This window comes from Leptopilina heterotoma, unplaced genomic scaffold, assembly GCF_015476425.1.
Source record: "Leptopilina heterotoma isolate Lh14 unplaced genomic scaffold, ASM1547642v1 Lhet_120, whole genome shotgun sequence".
Lineage (NCBI taxonomy): Eukaryota > Metazoa > Arthropoda > Insecta > Hymenoptera > Figitidae > Leptopilina > Leptopilina heterotoma.
Genome location: NW_025110838.1, coordinates 1,651,804 through 1,670,386, shown reverse-complemented (window position 1 = coordinate 1,670,386; position 18,583 = coordinate 1,651,804). Strand labels below are relative to the sequence as shown.

At 25.5% G+C, this 18,583-nt stretch overlaps 1 protein-coding gene and 1 long non-coding RNA gene across 4 annotated transcripts in view; one reads left to right on the top strand and one right to left on the bottom strand.

Moving 5' to 3' along the window:
* LOC122510668 (neuronal acetylcholine receptor subunit alpha-7) overlaps positions 1-18,583 on the bottom strand; it is a 344,417-nt gene that overhangs the window by 132,578 nt on the left and 193,256 nt on the right. For all 3 annotated transcript variants that reach the window (XM_043625472.1, XM_043625481.1, XM_043625489.1), the window contains one exon: positions 4,089-4,164. In XM_043625472.1, the coding sequence (XP_043481407.1) occupies positions 4,089-4,164 (76 nt within the window). The remainder of the gene's footprint in view (positions 1-4,088; positions 4,165-18,583) is intronic.
* LOC122510687 overlaps positions 1-18,583 on the top strand; it is a 100,682-nt gene that overhangs the window by 33,885 nt on the left and 48,214 nt on the right. The gene's annotated exons all lie outside the window — the stretch shown is intronic.

The following is an 18,583-nucleotide window of genomic DNA, read 5'->3' as shown; positions in this document are numbered from 1 at the left end:
TAATGATGAATTTTATTTGTTTTCTCAAAAGAGTGATAAAATATTTTCCTTTTATGCAAATCTTTTTTTTTTCCTTTTGTGTAACGATCATCTCTATTGTAGTTTCTAAAATACATATAAAACAATATATTCATAGAACAATAATTATTCTTTATTCATATTTAACATAAAATTGAAAATCAATATTATTTCATATTATTTTATACTAAATAACAAAAAAAAACAAACAAACAAAAATAAAAATAATGTAGTGAATGATTATTATGTAGAAATGTTTTTGTTTTTAATAATAAAAAGATTGAAATAAATTTTTGTCAATAAGAATAAACAGACAGATAAATAATAAGAATATCAAACAAAAAATAAATTAATTAAAAAAATAAAATAATAAATAATAATAATAATAATAATAATAATAATAATAATAATAATAATAATAATAATAATAATAATAATAAAATAAAAAATAAAAAAAATAATCAATAAAATGAATAAAAAATAAAATAATAACAAAATAAATAAAAAGGATTAAAAATAAAAATAAGAAAAGAATAAACAAAAGAGTATTTTTGATTCTCTAATTTTTATAAAGAAGATTTTCTGAATGAAGAATCGAACTGCAAAGAAAATAGTGATAAACATCTTTAGCTGTCAATTGCGGGAAACTATCTTGTGTTTAATTTAAGAAAAAAGTACAAATAAATAGCAATAGCAGTAAAAATTAAATAAAACCGAAATTCAAGTTACTGTCGAAAGTCGTAAAATTCTTGGCTCCTCGGACTTGATAAAAAGCTGAAAAGCTATTGGAAATCGACTCTAGTCACGTTCGACTTACAGAACCCTGTCAGCTTTGTTTTCCTGTAAATGTCTAAGAATAGGTAAAAGTTAAAACAAAATTTTCAAGTAGAACGTGACGGAAATTTTTCCCATCTCTCCATTTTCATTTCGAAAATTATAACTCTTATTTTCTGTTCTTGAAAGTGAATCTAAAATTATTTTTCTCCACACTAAAAAATTCTTTTTCCACAAGAAAAGCTATAAATTTTCCAAATTTTCAATAAAAAGAATATTTCAAACTTACAAGAATACTACTTTCAAAATACAAAATAATTTTTTTTTGAGTAAATAAAAAATTATTATTAAAATAAATATTGCAGTAAAATGAAAAATTAGGAAAAAGTAAATTTTACCCTCCGGACTGAAAAGAAAAACTTTGAATAAAATTAACAAAGAATTTTTGTGACAATATTGAAAGAATATTTAAATGGCATTTTGATTTCTAAACACGCGCAATCTTGGGCCAATAATGGCGGGGGGGGGGAGTTTGTTTAAATATTTAGCCAATCGGTCGGCCTTGGCAAATTTCCCACTGGAACCACAAACCGCAAACTGTCACATTTTCTTGTGCAAACATATAATCCAGCTCTAACTAGTGGAGAAATCCTAATAAACTTTCCTACAGTTTCGTTAAGTAAAATATTTAGTTTTGATTGCAAACTTCATTTCGCATTCGCCTTCCACCTTTGAACTTCTTCCTCTTCCGAGGAAATTTGTTGTAATCTCTGAGGGCAAAGGTTTCATTAAACATTTCTCTTTAAGTTCCGTATCTCTCGCTCTCTTTGTCCGTTTATTTCACCCTTTCATATCATTATTATTAAAGAAAATAAAAAAAAACGAAAATTCACTTTCTTTGAATATAAATTAATTTTCTACATTATACAAAACAATTTTTGTACTTGAATTTAATGAACTTTGTTCGTCTCATTAATATTAATTACGTTTTTTTCCTTATGGGTAGTTTTTCTATTTTCATGATTAGTAAATTAAATTATTTTATTACTATGTATTACTACATTAAATACAAAATTTATTTGATTCAAATAATTACTTATCTATTATCAAATAAATATTCACAAATAAATTTTTGTTCAGTCGAAAATATAATTTTAATAAAATTATAAATAAATAGAATTAAATATATTTTGATATAATTTGAATATTTATAAAATTATATTTTGAATTCGACACTTATTTTCTTGTTTCGAAACGAAACTTTCTGTCGAAAGCGTGTTTACCAGTGAAAAAGCTTTTAAATTGCAATTTTTTTTCCCAAAAGACAGGAAAGCTCCAAGATTATAAATATATTTTTTTTTCTATTGGTTTTACGGGAATAGATGAGATTCTTGCTTGAAAAGAAGTGGGAAATATTTCAGGTACTTACGCTTTAGTGAATAAATAGCTTGATACTGTTTGTCTGACTGAACGCAGTTTTTTCTACTGAGGATTTAACGTTTCAAGTAGAGTTAACCAGCTTTTAGTCAGATAAGATAATTCCAACTGACCTCGAACTTTTTTTTAATCCCTTAAATTGTTCCTTTTTTCGTCACTGTAAATAAAGAGTTGACCAATTCTTGAATGATGAGAAAAAAATTTCAAATTTAAAAAATTCAAAAAAGAAGAAGTATTTATTTTAATTATACAATTTCAGGGTAACTCAATATTTTCCCAGATTTTTTTTTCATCTTCTTTGATCTTTCTATTTTTTTTCTCTTATTTTTTATTTACTTTTTTATTTTTCTAATATCGAATTTTTATCGTTTGAGATAAAGTATTGCTCTTAATTAAAGTTACTTTCACATGGTCGATTTTCGACATCTATTTTCTGGAAAGAGGTTGTATAACGATTCTTTCAATTGTCCTTTTATTGCTTCTTTTTTTGTTTTCCTCAATAAAGAGAGGAAGAAAATTTAAAATTTTGTAAATTTTTTTTTGTTTTTTAATACAATAAAAATGTACTGTTATAAAACAAAATTAATTTACACTGTAAATATTTTTTTTTCATCTAATAAATTAATTTACTTTGCAAATAATTATTTTTCTTCTAAAATAAATTAATTCACGTTGTAAATAATTATTTTTCGCCTAATAAATTAATTTACGTTGCAGAGGATTATTTTTCGTCAAAATTAAATTCATTAACGTTACAAATAATTATTTTTTTGTCAAGTGAATTGCATTCGAAACAAATAGATTTTTATTGACTCAAATAATAGTCATAATTAAATTTTCCTTTCCAATATTTAATATTTTAGAAAAATTATTTATTTCTTAAAATGATTTCTTAAATTTCTTGAAATATTTAATTTAATAAAATTTTTAATATTTTAAACGTTGAAAAAGTAAATTTAATTAAATGACTATTTGTCAATAAAAGGTTATTATTGTTTCAAATATAATTTATTATAACTTGTAAAATATATTTTTATTAAATGAAACAATAAAATGAATGAATAATTAAAATAAATAATAAATAATTTTGATTGCTACTAAAACAAATTTTCTTCCGATTTTCCCAAAAAAAAAGAAGAAACAAGTATCAAATTATTCATCAACAATAATTTTTTCACAAAGAAAAAAATTGAATTTCCACGTAAACAATATAAAAAGGAAATCTTGGAACTTTCGTCTGACATAAAAGCATCATTTTTTTTGCGATCGAAGGATTGTTTTCAATTTCGATGTCACGTATAAACGAAGGCCACCAATTCAATATTGTGACACTTTTCCGTTTCGGACCTCCCAATTTATTTGAGGCTCAACATTTTCACACATTTCCCACTGTCGACAGTGTGTAAAAAATACACACAAAAATAAGAGACATCGTTGAGAAAAAATTTTCAATATTACAATATTGAAAAAATATAATTATTATAAAAAATTATTATTACTATAAAATTTATTATAGTAATTTTATATTACTATAAAAAATACTATAAAAAATTGGTACTATAAATAATTATTATTATAAAAAATAATTTTCTATAATACTAATATTATAGAAAATTATTATTATAAAAAATAATTTTCTATAATACTAATATTATAGAAAATTATTATTATAAAGAATTAGTATTATAGAAAATTATTATTATAAAGAATAATTATTATAGAAAATTATTATTATAAAGAATAATTATTATAAAAAAGATACTATTATAAAAAAAATATTATTATATAAACAAAACACATGTTAACTTTTTTGAGAGACCTGATTGGTCCCCAATGAATTGGACATGAGTCAAACTCACCGATGAGATACCATTCCCCGTTCGTGATGAAATCGGACAAGTCACCTCCTTCCTCCGAGTTGAGAACCAGATCGAGCTACCAAGGTCAAAGTTTGATTAAGACAAGCGTATCCTACGCATTCCAAGATTCATGATCAATACATGCGCATTCATTCTCTTATCAATCTATTAATAATACTTCATCTAGAATATATACACATTTATTTATACACACGGCGCACTTACATTAAGTAGCGAAACTAATATAAAAAAAAGTGAGGAAAAAGGGAACGAGGGAGAGGGGAAAAATCTCCAGAACATGCGAATGGGAAATGGATATCGATAATCGAGAACTAATAAATTGAAAGAGAAATTACTATAATATCCCCCACCATCTCTTTTTTTTTGAATCCGTTAAAGGAAAGTCGACCATTAAATTGGATCGTAAATTACACGACTTTATTAGTTCATTCGGCGAAAATTATATTAAACCATCGCCATGCATGTTATTACATTTACACGATATTGCCATTTTCTTTTAATAGAGAAATTATTATATCGAAAATTGTTAATCTGAACTTTCCCTCTTTTTTTTTAATGCCACATTCTTGATCGGTAAATTTAAATATTCTTTGCATTTAAAAAAAAATTAAATACTGATTTGTTGCCTTGTTTTTTGTATTTAAAAAAAAAACTCTTTCGTAACTGATCGATTTTTGAAATGATGTTTGATTGAAGAATTTTTATTTTTAATTAAAAATTACATTTTTAAATTTTGCATTTGACAAGAGAGGTCGGATTTCTTTTTTTGTTCCGGATTTCTTAGATAAAAAAATTTAGCAATTTATTATCTGTTAGTTTTGATTCATAATTATTAAAGAATAACTGCAAATGCTGGTTTTAAAAAAGGTTTAGACGTAAAAAAAATACAAAAATTTTATGTTAAATATAATATCTGACTAAATTAAATTTTACTACTGTTGATAAAAATTGTATAAATTGTAAAAACAATAAAATTTCAAAACCAAATAGTAATATTAGTATTTTTAATGTATTGACTGACTAAAAATCGAGATTTATTACTAATGCCGAAATTCTATCAGGTTGGAAAAACTTTGTCTGACTGAAATTTTTCTTTACCACTGAAAGTGGAATTTTAAAGAATCGATACTATTTTGTCTGACTGAAATCGATTTTTACTACTGAAACTATATTTTTGGATAAATAAAATAAATTTTGTCTGACTAAAATTATTTTTTACTACTTAAACAGTTATTATTGAAATTAAAATTTGTTCCTTCTGACTAAAACTGGTTTTTACTACTATAACCAGGGAAATTAAAAATTTAATTTGCTTTGCATGACTAAAACTGTTTTTTTCACTTGGAACCGAAAATATTAACAATCGAATTTGTCTTGTCTACCTAAAACTGTTTTTTACTACTGAAATTATTCTTATAAAATAATTTACTATGTCTGACTGAAATTAGTTTTTACTACTTAAACTATAGATATTAGAATTAGTCTCTGCCGTGTCTGACTAAAATGGACTCTTACTACTGAAACAGTGGTTAGCACAAATAGAATTTATTTTGTTTGACTGAAATTAATTTTTACTACTTAAACAAATTCACATCATAAATATAAACATTTGGCCTGACTAAAATTAATTTTTACTACTAAAACCGAAAACATTTAATCGAATTTTTTATGTCTACCTGAATGTGATTCTGACTACTGAAATTAATCTTGATGAAAAAAGAATTTATTATAACTGACTGAAATTCATTTTTACTACTGAAACACTGATTGAAAACAAATTTAATCTGTCTGACTGAAAATTGTTTTTACTACTGAAACCACAATTATTGAAAAACAAATTTTATCTGTCTGATTGAAACTGAATTTTTCTACTGAAACCAAAGATATATAAAAACGAATATACTTTGGCTGACCTAAACTAATTTTTACCACTGAAAGCGCATCTTCAAAAAAATGTATTGTCTGACTTAAATTACTTTTTACTACTGAAATCAGTTTTTATTGATCAAAATTGCCATTTGCTGCGGAAACCTGAATTCATATCAAATTTTATGTGTCTGACTAAATTCGATTTGTTCTACTGAAACTTATTAGTGCAAATCGAAATAATTTTGTCTGAAGTAATTTTATTTTCACCACTGAAAATTAAAACTAGCTTTTAAAAACTACTGTCTGACTTTAAACTGTTTTTTTACTACTTATTAAAAAATCATTAAAGGTTTGTCTGACTAAAATTGATCTTTACCACTGAAAGTTAAGTTACAGAAATCGCAGCTGACTATCGTCTGACTAAACCTGGTTGTACTACTGATAAAATATTAAAATCACTTTGAAAAGAACACTTGTCTGACTAAACGCATTAAAGTTTGTTACCATTGTAAACAACATGTTAAGCCTGACTGAAAATTACCTTTACTACTTAAAAACAAATACTAAATTTTATTTTCTAGAAAAGAAAATTTAGTATTTTCTTTTGACAAAATTCTATACTCTCACTAGTAATAGAATAAAAGGAAACAAATTATAAATATTTATTTCAAGAAACTAAAAGACCACTTTCTCCTTATTATAAAAACATTTAATACAGTACTTCTCTATTAAGAAAAGATTTTTTATTTCTTTGTCTTCCTGCCGAGAATTTGTGATCTGGAAAAAATTGTTGTCAGGAAAAGTATGTCGTACGATAAGTGAAAAAGATTTTAATGAAGAGAGAACGGTCACGGTCGCTATATATGGGGCAAAATTTCTCAATTGTCCTAACTTAAAATCGAAAGTCTTCAAATCGGGCTGATTTTTGCACAAACTTTAGTACTATGGGAGAGTACTTTACCCACAAAATATTAAGATATTTTATTAAAAATTGTAGGGGGGGGAGGGGGTTAAAGTTTTTGGTAACGTGTGAACAGTGGATTTTTTTAGCTAATGTAGCTAAAATACAGTAGAGTGGACAAAATTTTGCCCTATATGTTTTCGAAAGGTTTTTTCCTCCTCTTTCGAATGGTGCAAAAAAAAAATTTTTTAATTAACAATTTAAGTTAATTTTTTCAAAATTAAAAATATTTTTGACTTTTTTTTGAAAATCGACATTTTTTTTTTCTCTTTTTTTTGCTTTAAAATAAAGCTTAATATGTGTACTTTCCATAACTGGTTCTGAAAAAATGACGTTTTTTTTTGTTTTCGAATTATTAATTAATTAGTTAATAAAAATCAGTAAAAAATTTATAAAAAATGAAATATTTTTCAAGCAAATAAACTTTTTTCAATTATGAGCTTATCATCGTAAAGCTTATCAAATTCCGCATCCAACGAGTATAAATACATCTATTTTTATAAATAATTGTTAAATAAATAAATAATTGAAAATTTATTTATTAATTTATTGAAAAAATGACATTTTTTTCTTCTTTTTTGCTTTGAAATAAAGCTCAATATGTGTACATTCAATACCGGTTTAGGAAAAAATGCAGCTTGATTGGTTTTCAAATAATTAATTATTTAATTAATTAATTAACTAATTAATAGTAGTAAGAAATTACTAAAAAATTAAATAGTTTTCAAGAAAATAAACTTTTCTTAATTACGAGCTTATCATCGTAAAGCTTACTAAATTCTGCATCCAACAAGCATAACCTCAACTGCTGTTCATAAATAATTATTAAGTAAATAAATAATTGATTATTATTTATTTATTAATTCTTTGAAAAAGGGAAATTTTTTCATTCTTCTATAAAATAAGGCTTAATATATTTATTTTCAATACCCGATTAGGAAAAATTACCATATTCTTTTGTTTTCGTATTATTTATTAATTAATTAATAAAAATTAGTAAAAAAAATTAATATTTTTCAAAAAAATAAACTTTACTTAATTTTGGGCTTTCCAACGTAAAGCTAAACAACTACTCTCTGCATTTTACAGGGTTGAGACTGTCATTCTAATTATTCAATGCCTGCATTATAGTTGTGTAATGTGTGTGTATTACGTGATGTTTTAAACTATTTTAAAAATAGGTTCTGTGTATTTTTGTAATGTGTGTGTGTGTGTGTTGTGAGGTTTAATGTAATGGAATTTTTCTTTTCTATTATCGATTATTACAATTCTTATATTGTCAATTGTAACTGTATAATAAATGCTTGACTTTATTTCTTACCTTTAGCATAATTCGTTTTCTTTGTTTTTTTTGTAATTTTCTGTGGTGGCCCTTTTGCAGTTCGTTTGATTTGTGTCTTTTTGGCAGTTTTAGGGAAGAAAGCACTTTCTCTGTCAGCCGAAAATTTTTTCAATTCAATTTGTTGGTTATTGTGTGGTTTAAAGCAATGATATTGAGAAGTACCAGGTATTGTAATCGCACTGTCGAATCGCGTTTTTAGCATTTCTGTCGTTGAAGCATGAGTTTCTTTACTTTTAAAAAAAATTTCTGTTTCTTTACATTTTTTTTTAGCCCACTGAAATAGTGTTTCGGCATTAAGGATATGTCCTTTTGAAGATGCTTGAAGGCTGGCTCGAGCAGCTCCTCTTTTTATAATAGCTCCTATGCCATCGCAAGCACCTTTACCATGACTTGTAGCATGAAAATGCCATTCGGCAGGAAAACCGAAGTCTTTTTCATGAGCCTGAAGGTTAGCAAAAGAGTTTTTATTTTTGAAGTGTTGTTTCGCTCCATCCGAAAAATAGTACACTTTCTTAACGTCGAAATTTTCTTTCAAATAATTTATAATGATCGTTTGATATTCGTAAACGCTTACAGTGTCATGTGATAAATTATTTGAAATTATGGCCATGCTCTTGTGCATACATTTGTCTTCTAATTTATAATAAATAACGACTGTGAAAATTGTAGCATGGTCGTTATTCCAATGGAAAGCTTGAGCCGCGTTTTGGACAACAAAAGCGTAGTTTTCTGCAAAATCGAACGAAACAATAATTTCACCAGGTTCTATTTTTTCTTTAAGAGTTTTGAAGAAGCTTGACTGTTCTTTGGAAATGAAATCGTGTGTTTTTAATTTATTTAAACGATCACATAGATCTTCTACAAATTCATCCACGCTCATTACCAAAGTTTTTAATGAATATCTGTCGGTTTGAAGCCAAATTTCACACTTTATCTCGTCAATACAATTTTTATCAAAAGCTTCAATCAAAATATCTTTTAAAATATCTGTTCCTGGACATTGTTTACAATTTCCTAAATAACAGTCACTGCTGGGATTAAGGCATACTATAGCTCTTATGCAGTCGTGGTAATCGTTCAAAGGCATGCTACTATCACTAGTTAAATCTTTAATGTTAATTTCTTGTAACATTAACTTTACATTTTCGTGATAAGTACACACACATACAGTATGTGTACCACTACTTCCAGCTAATACACAGTGAGCAGGCCTTAATTTGGAAAATTTGCTGAAACTTATTTTAACATTTTGCTCTGATTTAAATAATGAATATAGCTCGCTTAAGTTGCTTAACAAAAGCCTTTTTTGTACATGCTCACGATGACCATCAGGCATTTTCACTGACACAAAATCTTTCATTCCTGGCATCATTCGACTAATGTCGTCACGATTGTAAAAGTTTAGAACTAGAGCCTCAGTTTCAGGTGAAATTTGTTTACCTTTCTTTGGTTTTGGAAGAGACAAAATCCCATTCTCAGTAACTAAACTTTTACAATTTCTTGCCTGTCTCTCGGAGACATTAAATTCTTTCATTATTTTATAACGACTCCAAGACTTTGGCACAAGTGTAAGAAGCTGCATTTTTTCTGACACATTATCGGAATTCTCAAATTTTTCTTTTATTTGCTGAAAAACTTCTACACAATACTTGTGATAATTATCATTACAATTTGAATTAGCTTCTTCATAAAAATCTTCATCATTTTGTAAATTATTTTCAGAAGCGCTATCAGCATCCGAAAAATTTAAATTATCAATTTGGTCCACTTCATTTTGCTCTTGCTGATCAAAGTTAGTTGATTCTTCAGGAATTGTTGGCAGATCAATGCAATCTTTTTGCAATTTATAATTGCATTCCGTACAAATCTTTGAATTTGGTGGAAAAGAGTGCTTTTCTTGTAACTTTTTCGATACTTTACGTAATACCCTTTTCACATGTAATTTAATTTGGAAAGGATTAATACATCTGTCCTGCCAGACTTTTAAAGAATTATTCGCAGACATTTTAAATCCAATTTTCAATACTATATTTAATAGTACGAAACTTTGAATTTAAACACCTACCCTTTCTAAAAAAAAAGCAAAAAAAAAGCAAAAAAATTAAAACACTGAAAATTAAAACACTGAAAATGACAGACTATTAGACTACAAAAACACCAATGATTTAAAATATATAAAAAATTAAGACAAAACGTATATCGGTACAAACCTGCAATAATTGTATTCTCAAAGAATCCAGAAGAGTATTATTTAATAACCTTCTTATATACTTTCCAGAAATTATCTCTCCTGTGAGAAAATAGAAATAAGCCATCTCGCGGCAAAAGTCAACACTATATCAATGCGCGCCAAGATTCAAATTATCAAAAAAGAAAGATTGAACATTAAACATAATAAATTTTCATAATACAAGTTCGGCGAATAATACAATAAGTAAATCATAATACTACTAACAATATCCTGTTAATAATGAATATGGAGCATTAAACGGTTGTTAAAGAAATAATTATCAGCATCTTTTCATTTTTTTAGTAATATCCACTTTTTAATTAATTTTTTATTTTCGACTATTCATTTATGTGTTTAACAATTGCTCATAAAAAATAGTAAAAAATAAACATGTTGGAAGCGGAATTTGTTTAGCTTTACGTTGGAAAGCCCAAAATTAAGTAAAGTTTATTTTCTTGAAAAATATTAATTTTTTTACTAATTTTTATTAATTAATTAATAAATAATACGAAAACAAAAGAATATGATAATTTTTCCTAATCGGGTATTAAAAATAAATATATTAAGCCTTATTTTATAGAAGAATGAAAAAATTTCCCTTTTTCAAAGAATTAATAAATAAATAATAATCAATTATTTATTTACTTAATAATTATTTATGAACAGCAGTTGAGGTTATGCTTGTTGGATGCAGAATTTGGTAAGCTTTACGATGATAAGCTCGTAATTAAGAAAAGTTTATTTTCTTGAAAACTATTTAATTTTTTAGTAATTTCTTACTACTATTAATTAGTTAATTAATTAATTAAATAATTAATTATTTGAAAACCAATCAAGCTGCATTTTTTCCTAAACCGGTATTGAATGTACACATATTGAGCTTTATTTCAAAGCAAAAAAGAAGAAAAAAATGTCATTTTTTCAATAAATTAATAAATAAATTTTCAATTATTTATTTATTTAACAATTATTTATAAAAATAGATGTATTTATACTCGTTGGATGCGGAATTTGATAAGCTTTACGATGATAAGCTCATAATTGAAAAAAGTTTATTTGCTTGAAAAATATTTCATTTTTTATAAATTTTTTACTGATTTTTATTAACTAATTAATTAATAATTCGAAAACAAAAAAAAACGTCATTTTTTCAGAACCAGTTATGGAAAGTACACATATTAAGCTTTATTTTAAAGCAAAAAAAAGAGAAAAAAAAAATGTCGATTTTCAAAAAAAAGTCAAAAATATTTTTAATTTTGAAAAAATTAACTTAAATTGTTAATTAAAAAATTTTTTTTTTGCACCATTCGAAAGAGGAGGAAAAAACCTTTCGAAAACATATAGGGCAAAATTTTGTCCACTCTACTGTATTTTAGCTACATTAGCTAAAAAAATCCACTGTTCACACGTTACCAAAAACTTTAACCCCCTCCCCCCCTACAATTTTTAATAAAATATCTTAATATTTTGTGGGTAAAGTACTCTCCCATAGTACTAAAGTTTGTGCAAAAATCAGCCCGATTTGAAGACTTTCGATTTTAAGTTAGGACAATTGAGAAATTTTGCCCCATATGTAGAAAAAAATAAAAAGAAAAAAAGAGGGTAAAGAGAGGGGGGGGGGGGTAAAAAAATTGGAAAGAAAAAGATATGCCGTGTGCAGGTCAGATTACGTGTATAATGCGCCGAATAATTTTCATTTAATGCATGCAACCACAAGAGGCTGTTTGCTCAGCTCGTTATACCATCACCAACACGAACAAAGTATTATGTAATGTCTTTCTCTTTTTCGCAAGCTTACTCTCACTTCTATATCTAAACATAAATATATATTTTTTTTTGTTTTGCTTCCTTTAATCTCTTTTTTTTAAATCCCAATGTCCAACTCATTGCTTTCACTAAATTTAAAAAATCTTTTTTTTATAAAAAAAAGGAAAATACTACTATTTCATTATTTAATGATTATTATTATTTTTACTATTAAAGTTTTAATTACTGCTATTATTACTATTATTATTGTTATTAATTTTATAATTAATTACTATAAAAATACTATTACTATTTTTTCTCTATATATGTGTATAGGTATACTATTCAGAAAAACTTGAGAAATCAATAAAAGAAGAATAACTTCACTTGGCTGAGTTAACTTTCTTAAGCTTTTCCTTACAGAACTCTATACTTCCGTGGGGGAAAGTTTTATCCCAAATTAACCCAATACTCTTCATTGGGGTGTGAACTCCTTTATTATTAACTTGAAATCACCCTTATAATTAAGAATTGAGTACTTTTTAAAACTTACTTTCTGTAATTGATTGAAGAGACTTATTAATTAAAATTAAGAGTTATTAATTATAGCAATTAGTTTTTCTCGCATTACAAAAAAAAATGTCATTTATTTCAATAAATCTAGAAACCTTATATAGACCTTTTCTTTTCATAAAGATAATAATTTATTATCACAGTGAAAAAATTTTTTCTTATACTATCTTTTCTTACAAAATTTTTAAGAAAAATCAAAAAAACTTTTCGATTTTCGATTTGTGGGCTACTATTCCGATTTCAGTAGTAGAAATTAATTAACGTCTGACAAAATATATTATTTTTTAAAATAGCTTCAGTTTCAGTAGTAAAAACTAATTTTAGTCAGCCATAATAAATTATTTTTTCAATAACTATGGTTTTAGTAGTAAAATTTAGCTTTATACAGAGAATGCATTTTCAATTATTAATAAACAATTTAAGTAGTAAAAATTAATTTTAGTCAGACAGAAATAAACCTCTTTTTATAACAATAATTTCAGTAGGAAAAAAAACAGTTTCAGGCAGACAAGACAAATTCGAGTGTTAATATTTACGGTTTCAGTGGTAAGATGTAATTTTAGTCAGACAACATTTTTATATTTTACCTATAAACATTGTTTCAGTAGTAAAAACTAATTTCGATGAGAGATAAAAATTCTATTTGTGATAACAATTGCTTTAGTAGTAAGAATTAATTTTAGTCAGACAAAATTTATTTAATTTAAATTCTAAAATAATTTCAGTAGTAAAAATCGATTTTAGTCTGACAGAATGTTTTCGAGTCTTTATTATTTCACTTTCAGTGGTAGAATGGATTGTTAGTCAGACAAAATTTTTCCGAACTGCCATAATTTTTAGTCTGGCCGTAATGAATTATAGTTATTTTCATAATAATTATCCTTCTAATTATAATTTTTAGAATTATCCTTTTAATTATAATTATTATAATAATTATAAAGTATTATTATTCTATTTTAGTTTATTTGATTTCTTTACTTACAAAGTCATTATAATTTTAATAATGGAACAGTAAAATAATAATGTTAAGAATGAAAATAATAATAATAATAAAAATAATAATAATAATAATAGTAATAATAATAATAATAATAATAATAATAATAATAATAATAATAATAATAATAATAATAATAATAATAATAATAATAATAATAAAATGCGATTTCATAGAAACGGTGTTGTTTGATTATAGACACACGTTATCGACTCGCCTCTCACTTACATGAATCTATGTATGTTCTAAATAAGCAGTCGCTTCAATTGTTTTGATACACAAAGAAGATTAAACAGACGCCCAACAATTCTTGCATCGAGTTTATAATGACAAAGCGCCGGATTGAAATGAGAACAATTCAAGTTTTCATTGTCAGTTCAAACAAGTTCAATGTAAGTTATAGATTGTCAAGAAAGTTCATTGTGGATTATACACTAGTTTTGCTGGTCTGGTGAGACTGTGAATTTAAATTTACCAAATTTAAGAAAAATTCGCTAATGAAAAATTGATTTGAAAAATTTAAATAGAGGACAAATAAAATAGAAAAAAGTAAATTGTGGTAAAAATCAATTTTGGTCCGACAAAACGTTAAGTTCTTTTAATAAGTAGTGGAAAACAGTTTAAGTCAGACAGTAGTTCTCAAGCTACTATTAATTTTAAGTGGTAAAAATAAAATTACTCTAGACAAAATTATTTCGATTTACACTAATAAGTTTCAGTAGTACAAATCGATTTTAGTAAGACAAAATAAATTCAATTTCTACTAAGGTATCAAAACTAAATTGATATAAAAAATTTTTGGTTTCAGTCGTAAAAATTACCACTGAAATAGTTTACTTTAGAATTAGAAAAAACTAATTTGATTTGTACCAATAATGATTAAAGTAGTAAAATCCATTTTAGTCAGACATAATTTTTGTGTAGTCGCTAGAATTCAAAAAGTATAAAACATTTTCGGTTAGATTATAAATACTTGTAGTTGTAAATATTGTAATTTAGTATTAGTTCTTGTACGTTTAATTGCAGTAGTAAAAGGCAAACAAGTAAATAAGTAGTAAAAGATAGTTGTTGTCAGACATTGCTCGTAAATTTAACAGGAACACTGGAAGTGCATTATAGGCTATTACATCATTATTCTACTTATTATTATCTACTACTTATTTTTTTTACTAACTTCGAAAATTAATTTCTACAATGTTTCATCATATTAACAAATTTTTCGTCAACGCATTTGTTTATTTTCGTAGAAAAATTTATTCAATTTTTACTAAAGACGTGTCTCAGTAGTAAAAATTAATTTCAGTCAGTGAGAACAAGTACTTTTTTTCATTACTACTATTTCAGTAGTAAAAATCAATTTCAGTCAGCCAGAACAAATATTATACTTTTTGTTTTAACTACTGTTTCAGTAGTGAAAATCAGTTTTAAGTCAGACAAAACGAATACGGTTTATACTAATTAAATTTTTTAGTGAAATAAATTTTAGTCAAGCAAAATAAATTGTCTTTATTATGAACGGTTTAAGTAGTATAAATCAATTTAAGTCAAACATTACAATTTCGATTATTTATAGATATGATTTCAGTAGTAAGAGTCAGTTTTAGTCAGACAAAGCAGATTTTAATTTCAATAGCTACAGTTTCAGTAGTACACATTATAAGAATATAAATCTTTTTCAATAACTGTAATTTTAATACTTTAAATTAATTTTAGTTAGCCATAACAATTTTTCTTTTCAATAACTATAGTTTGAGTAGTAAAAATCATTTCCAGACAGACAAGGTAATTAGTAATTGTTAGTAATTACGGTTTTAGTAGTAAAAAATAATTTCAGTCAGTCGTAATTAATAATTTTTTTTAAAACTTTAATTTCAGTAGTAAAAACTGGTTTCAGTCAGGCATAATAAATCATTTTCTCAGTAACTGTGGTTTCAGTGATAAAAATTAGTTTCAGTCAGACAAACAAAATTCTTTTTTCACAAACAACGATTTTAGTATAGTAAAAAATAATGCCCGTCTGACAAAATAATTGTTTTTAATAATTACAGTTTCAATAGTAAAAATTAATTTCAGTCAGCATAGTAAATTATTTTCTCAGTAATTAATATTTAATATTAATAATATTTCAAAAGTAAAATTTAGTTTTAGACAAAACAAGACCAATTCGACTTTAAATATTTATGACTTTAGTAGTAAAAATTAATTTTAGTCAGACAAAATTTTTATACTTTTTCTATAGACATTGTTTCAGCAGGAAAAACTAATTTTGATCTGGAAAAAAAAAGAATTCTATTTGTGATAACAACTATTTCGGTAGTAAAAAATAATTTTAGTCAGACAGAATTTATTCAATTTAACAAAAAAATAGTTTAAGTAGTAAAATTCGATTTCAATCAGACAAAATAGTATCGATTCTTTATAATTCCATTTTTAGTGGAATTATAATAATTATAATATTATTAATATTAATTAATAATTTATTTTAAATCTGAGTAGTAAAAATAAGGTGAAGTCAGACAACATTAATTCGATTTGCACAACTTACAGTTTCAGTAGAAAAAACCGATTTTAGTAACTATTATATTTCTTGTTATATTGTTAGGGGAACATAGTCTAGGTCGGCCACCTTTTTGACTTTTGTTTATAACTTTTTTTTAAAAATGAATTTGGACAATTGAAGTATATGGTTGGAAAGTCCTGTTTAATAGGAACATTTTTTCTGTACAAAGTAAATTGACAGGTTTAAAAATGAAAAAGTTATAAAGATTTAAAAAAAAAAAAATTTGTAGTCCAGGTTGGCCATTACAGTCAAGGTCGGCCATGTTTAAAATTCAAAGGGCATTAATCGTTAAAAAATAAAATGACATGTTTAGAGTTACGGAAAATTGATTCTTTATTGTTTACAGTTTGTAACTTAATGAAATAACAAAATAATAACAATAAACAATATAAAAAAATAAATATAAATAAAAAAAAGTTTTGCACTAAAATATTAATAAAATTAAATAAAAATATTAATAAGATGATCAATTATATTATGAGTTATACAGAATTGCAGTTTTTGCAAATGAAGTAGCTCGTCCTCAACTTTGCGCATTTTAAACACATAGTGGCCGACCTTGACAGTAAGTAACATTACCGAATTGTTGTAAACAAAAAGAAATACGTTTCGGGATTCGATTTTTTACTTTGTTTTCCTTTCAACCATGAGTCCCACAAATTTTCTGCATACTTGCCTTGACGATTCAATTTGTTTTTTATCTTTTATTAATGGTTTTTCACATTATGCACAAAACTTTTTTTGAGCTTTTTTTGTACCGACGTCACAGAAAACACAATTTTCGATTTTCCGAAAATGTAATTGAACAAAAAGTTAGGTTTCACTAAGACAAGCTTCGACAAAAATGCGCGTAGGTGGCGCTAGTGAACTTGACAAAAAAACGCGAGTGGCCTACCTAGACAGTAGGCCAACCTTGACTACATTCCCCTACTAATAAAATCAGCAAAAATCAAGGAAAAAAAGTAGAATAAATATATTTGCAAGTAGTATATCGCACTTTTTTTTCATATAAAAAATATTCGAAACAATTAAAGTACCTTACCTCTCTTGATAAAATGCTTTCATATCCGAAATTTCTACTCTGAAAAATACATTAATTCGATTTATTATGAAACGTCAGAGTGCATTAAACGATCAAATTTTCCCTCGAGAGCAAAAAAAAATTAATATTTTTTCCCCAAAAAGTAGAAAATTAATTTCACTTATTTTCTTTTTTTAAACTATTTTTCCCTTCCAAAATTTCAAAAAAAGTTTCAAAAGGAATCAAAAAGGAGAAAATTAATATTTTTTCTACAAAAGCTATAATTCTAAAAGCAAACTAAAGTACAAATTAAACTACCTGGATATATCTATATAATAACACAAAAAGCAAAGAAACAATTATTAAAACTATACATGCGCAAATCATTACTATAATATATACGGCAAAATAACATTTACTGTTTATACGAGAAATACAAATACAAATACAAAAAAAAAATGTTATCAGGCACATGTATATGTATACGACTTTTTTTTTACTTGTTTAAACAATAGAGAGTTAAAACATGTGTGAGTATTTGATTTTTTTAGTGAGGGGGTGGGTTGGGGGGGAGTATGATTTTGCAAACAGTTAAATTACTATATATATAGTTAGTGACATGTGTCATCTTGTGCGCGACAAGTGAAACGGATTGTTGTGTTTATATAGTCGTTACATTTACGGTAATCAGACATCTGTGGTTTCTGGTGCAGGATATGAAGCAGGGGAGAGGTAGGATTTTACAATATGTGACGTGTATTTAATTACCTACTATTGTTTTTTTACGAAAGGAAAAAAGATAGGGGGGGGGTGAATAGGATAGACAATAATGATAAAAGGAGTAACATTGTTAACGGAGTATTTCTTTCGCACATTCGCAACACATCATAATGTGATTTTTTTTCTAGTTCTTTGTGGTTTTTTGTTTGTTAATTATAACAACGATGAATCGCAGTATTTATTCGTAGATACAAAATTGTAGTACCTATTTTTTTTACATTGTATGCCACAAAGAACTTTTGGAGAATTTGAAGAAAAATAATTAGATGATCGTGAACTATTTTGCAAAAGAATTTTTTTGTTTTTTGCATTTTATGTTTATGGATAAATTAATATTTATTGTATTCCGTGTATTTATTTATGACCGGTTTAATGTATCGAATAAGTAGATAAAT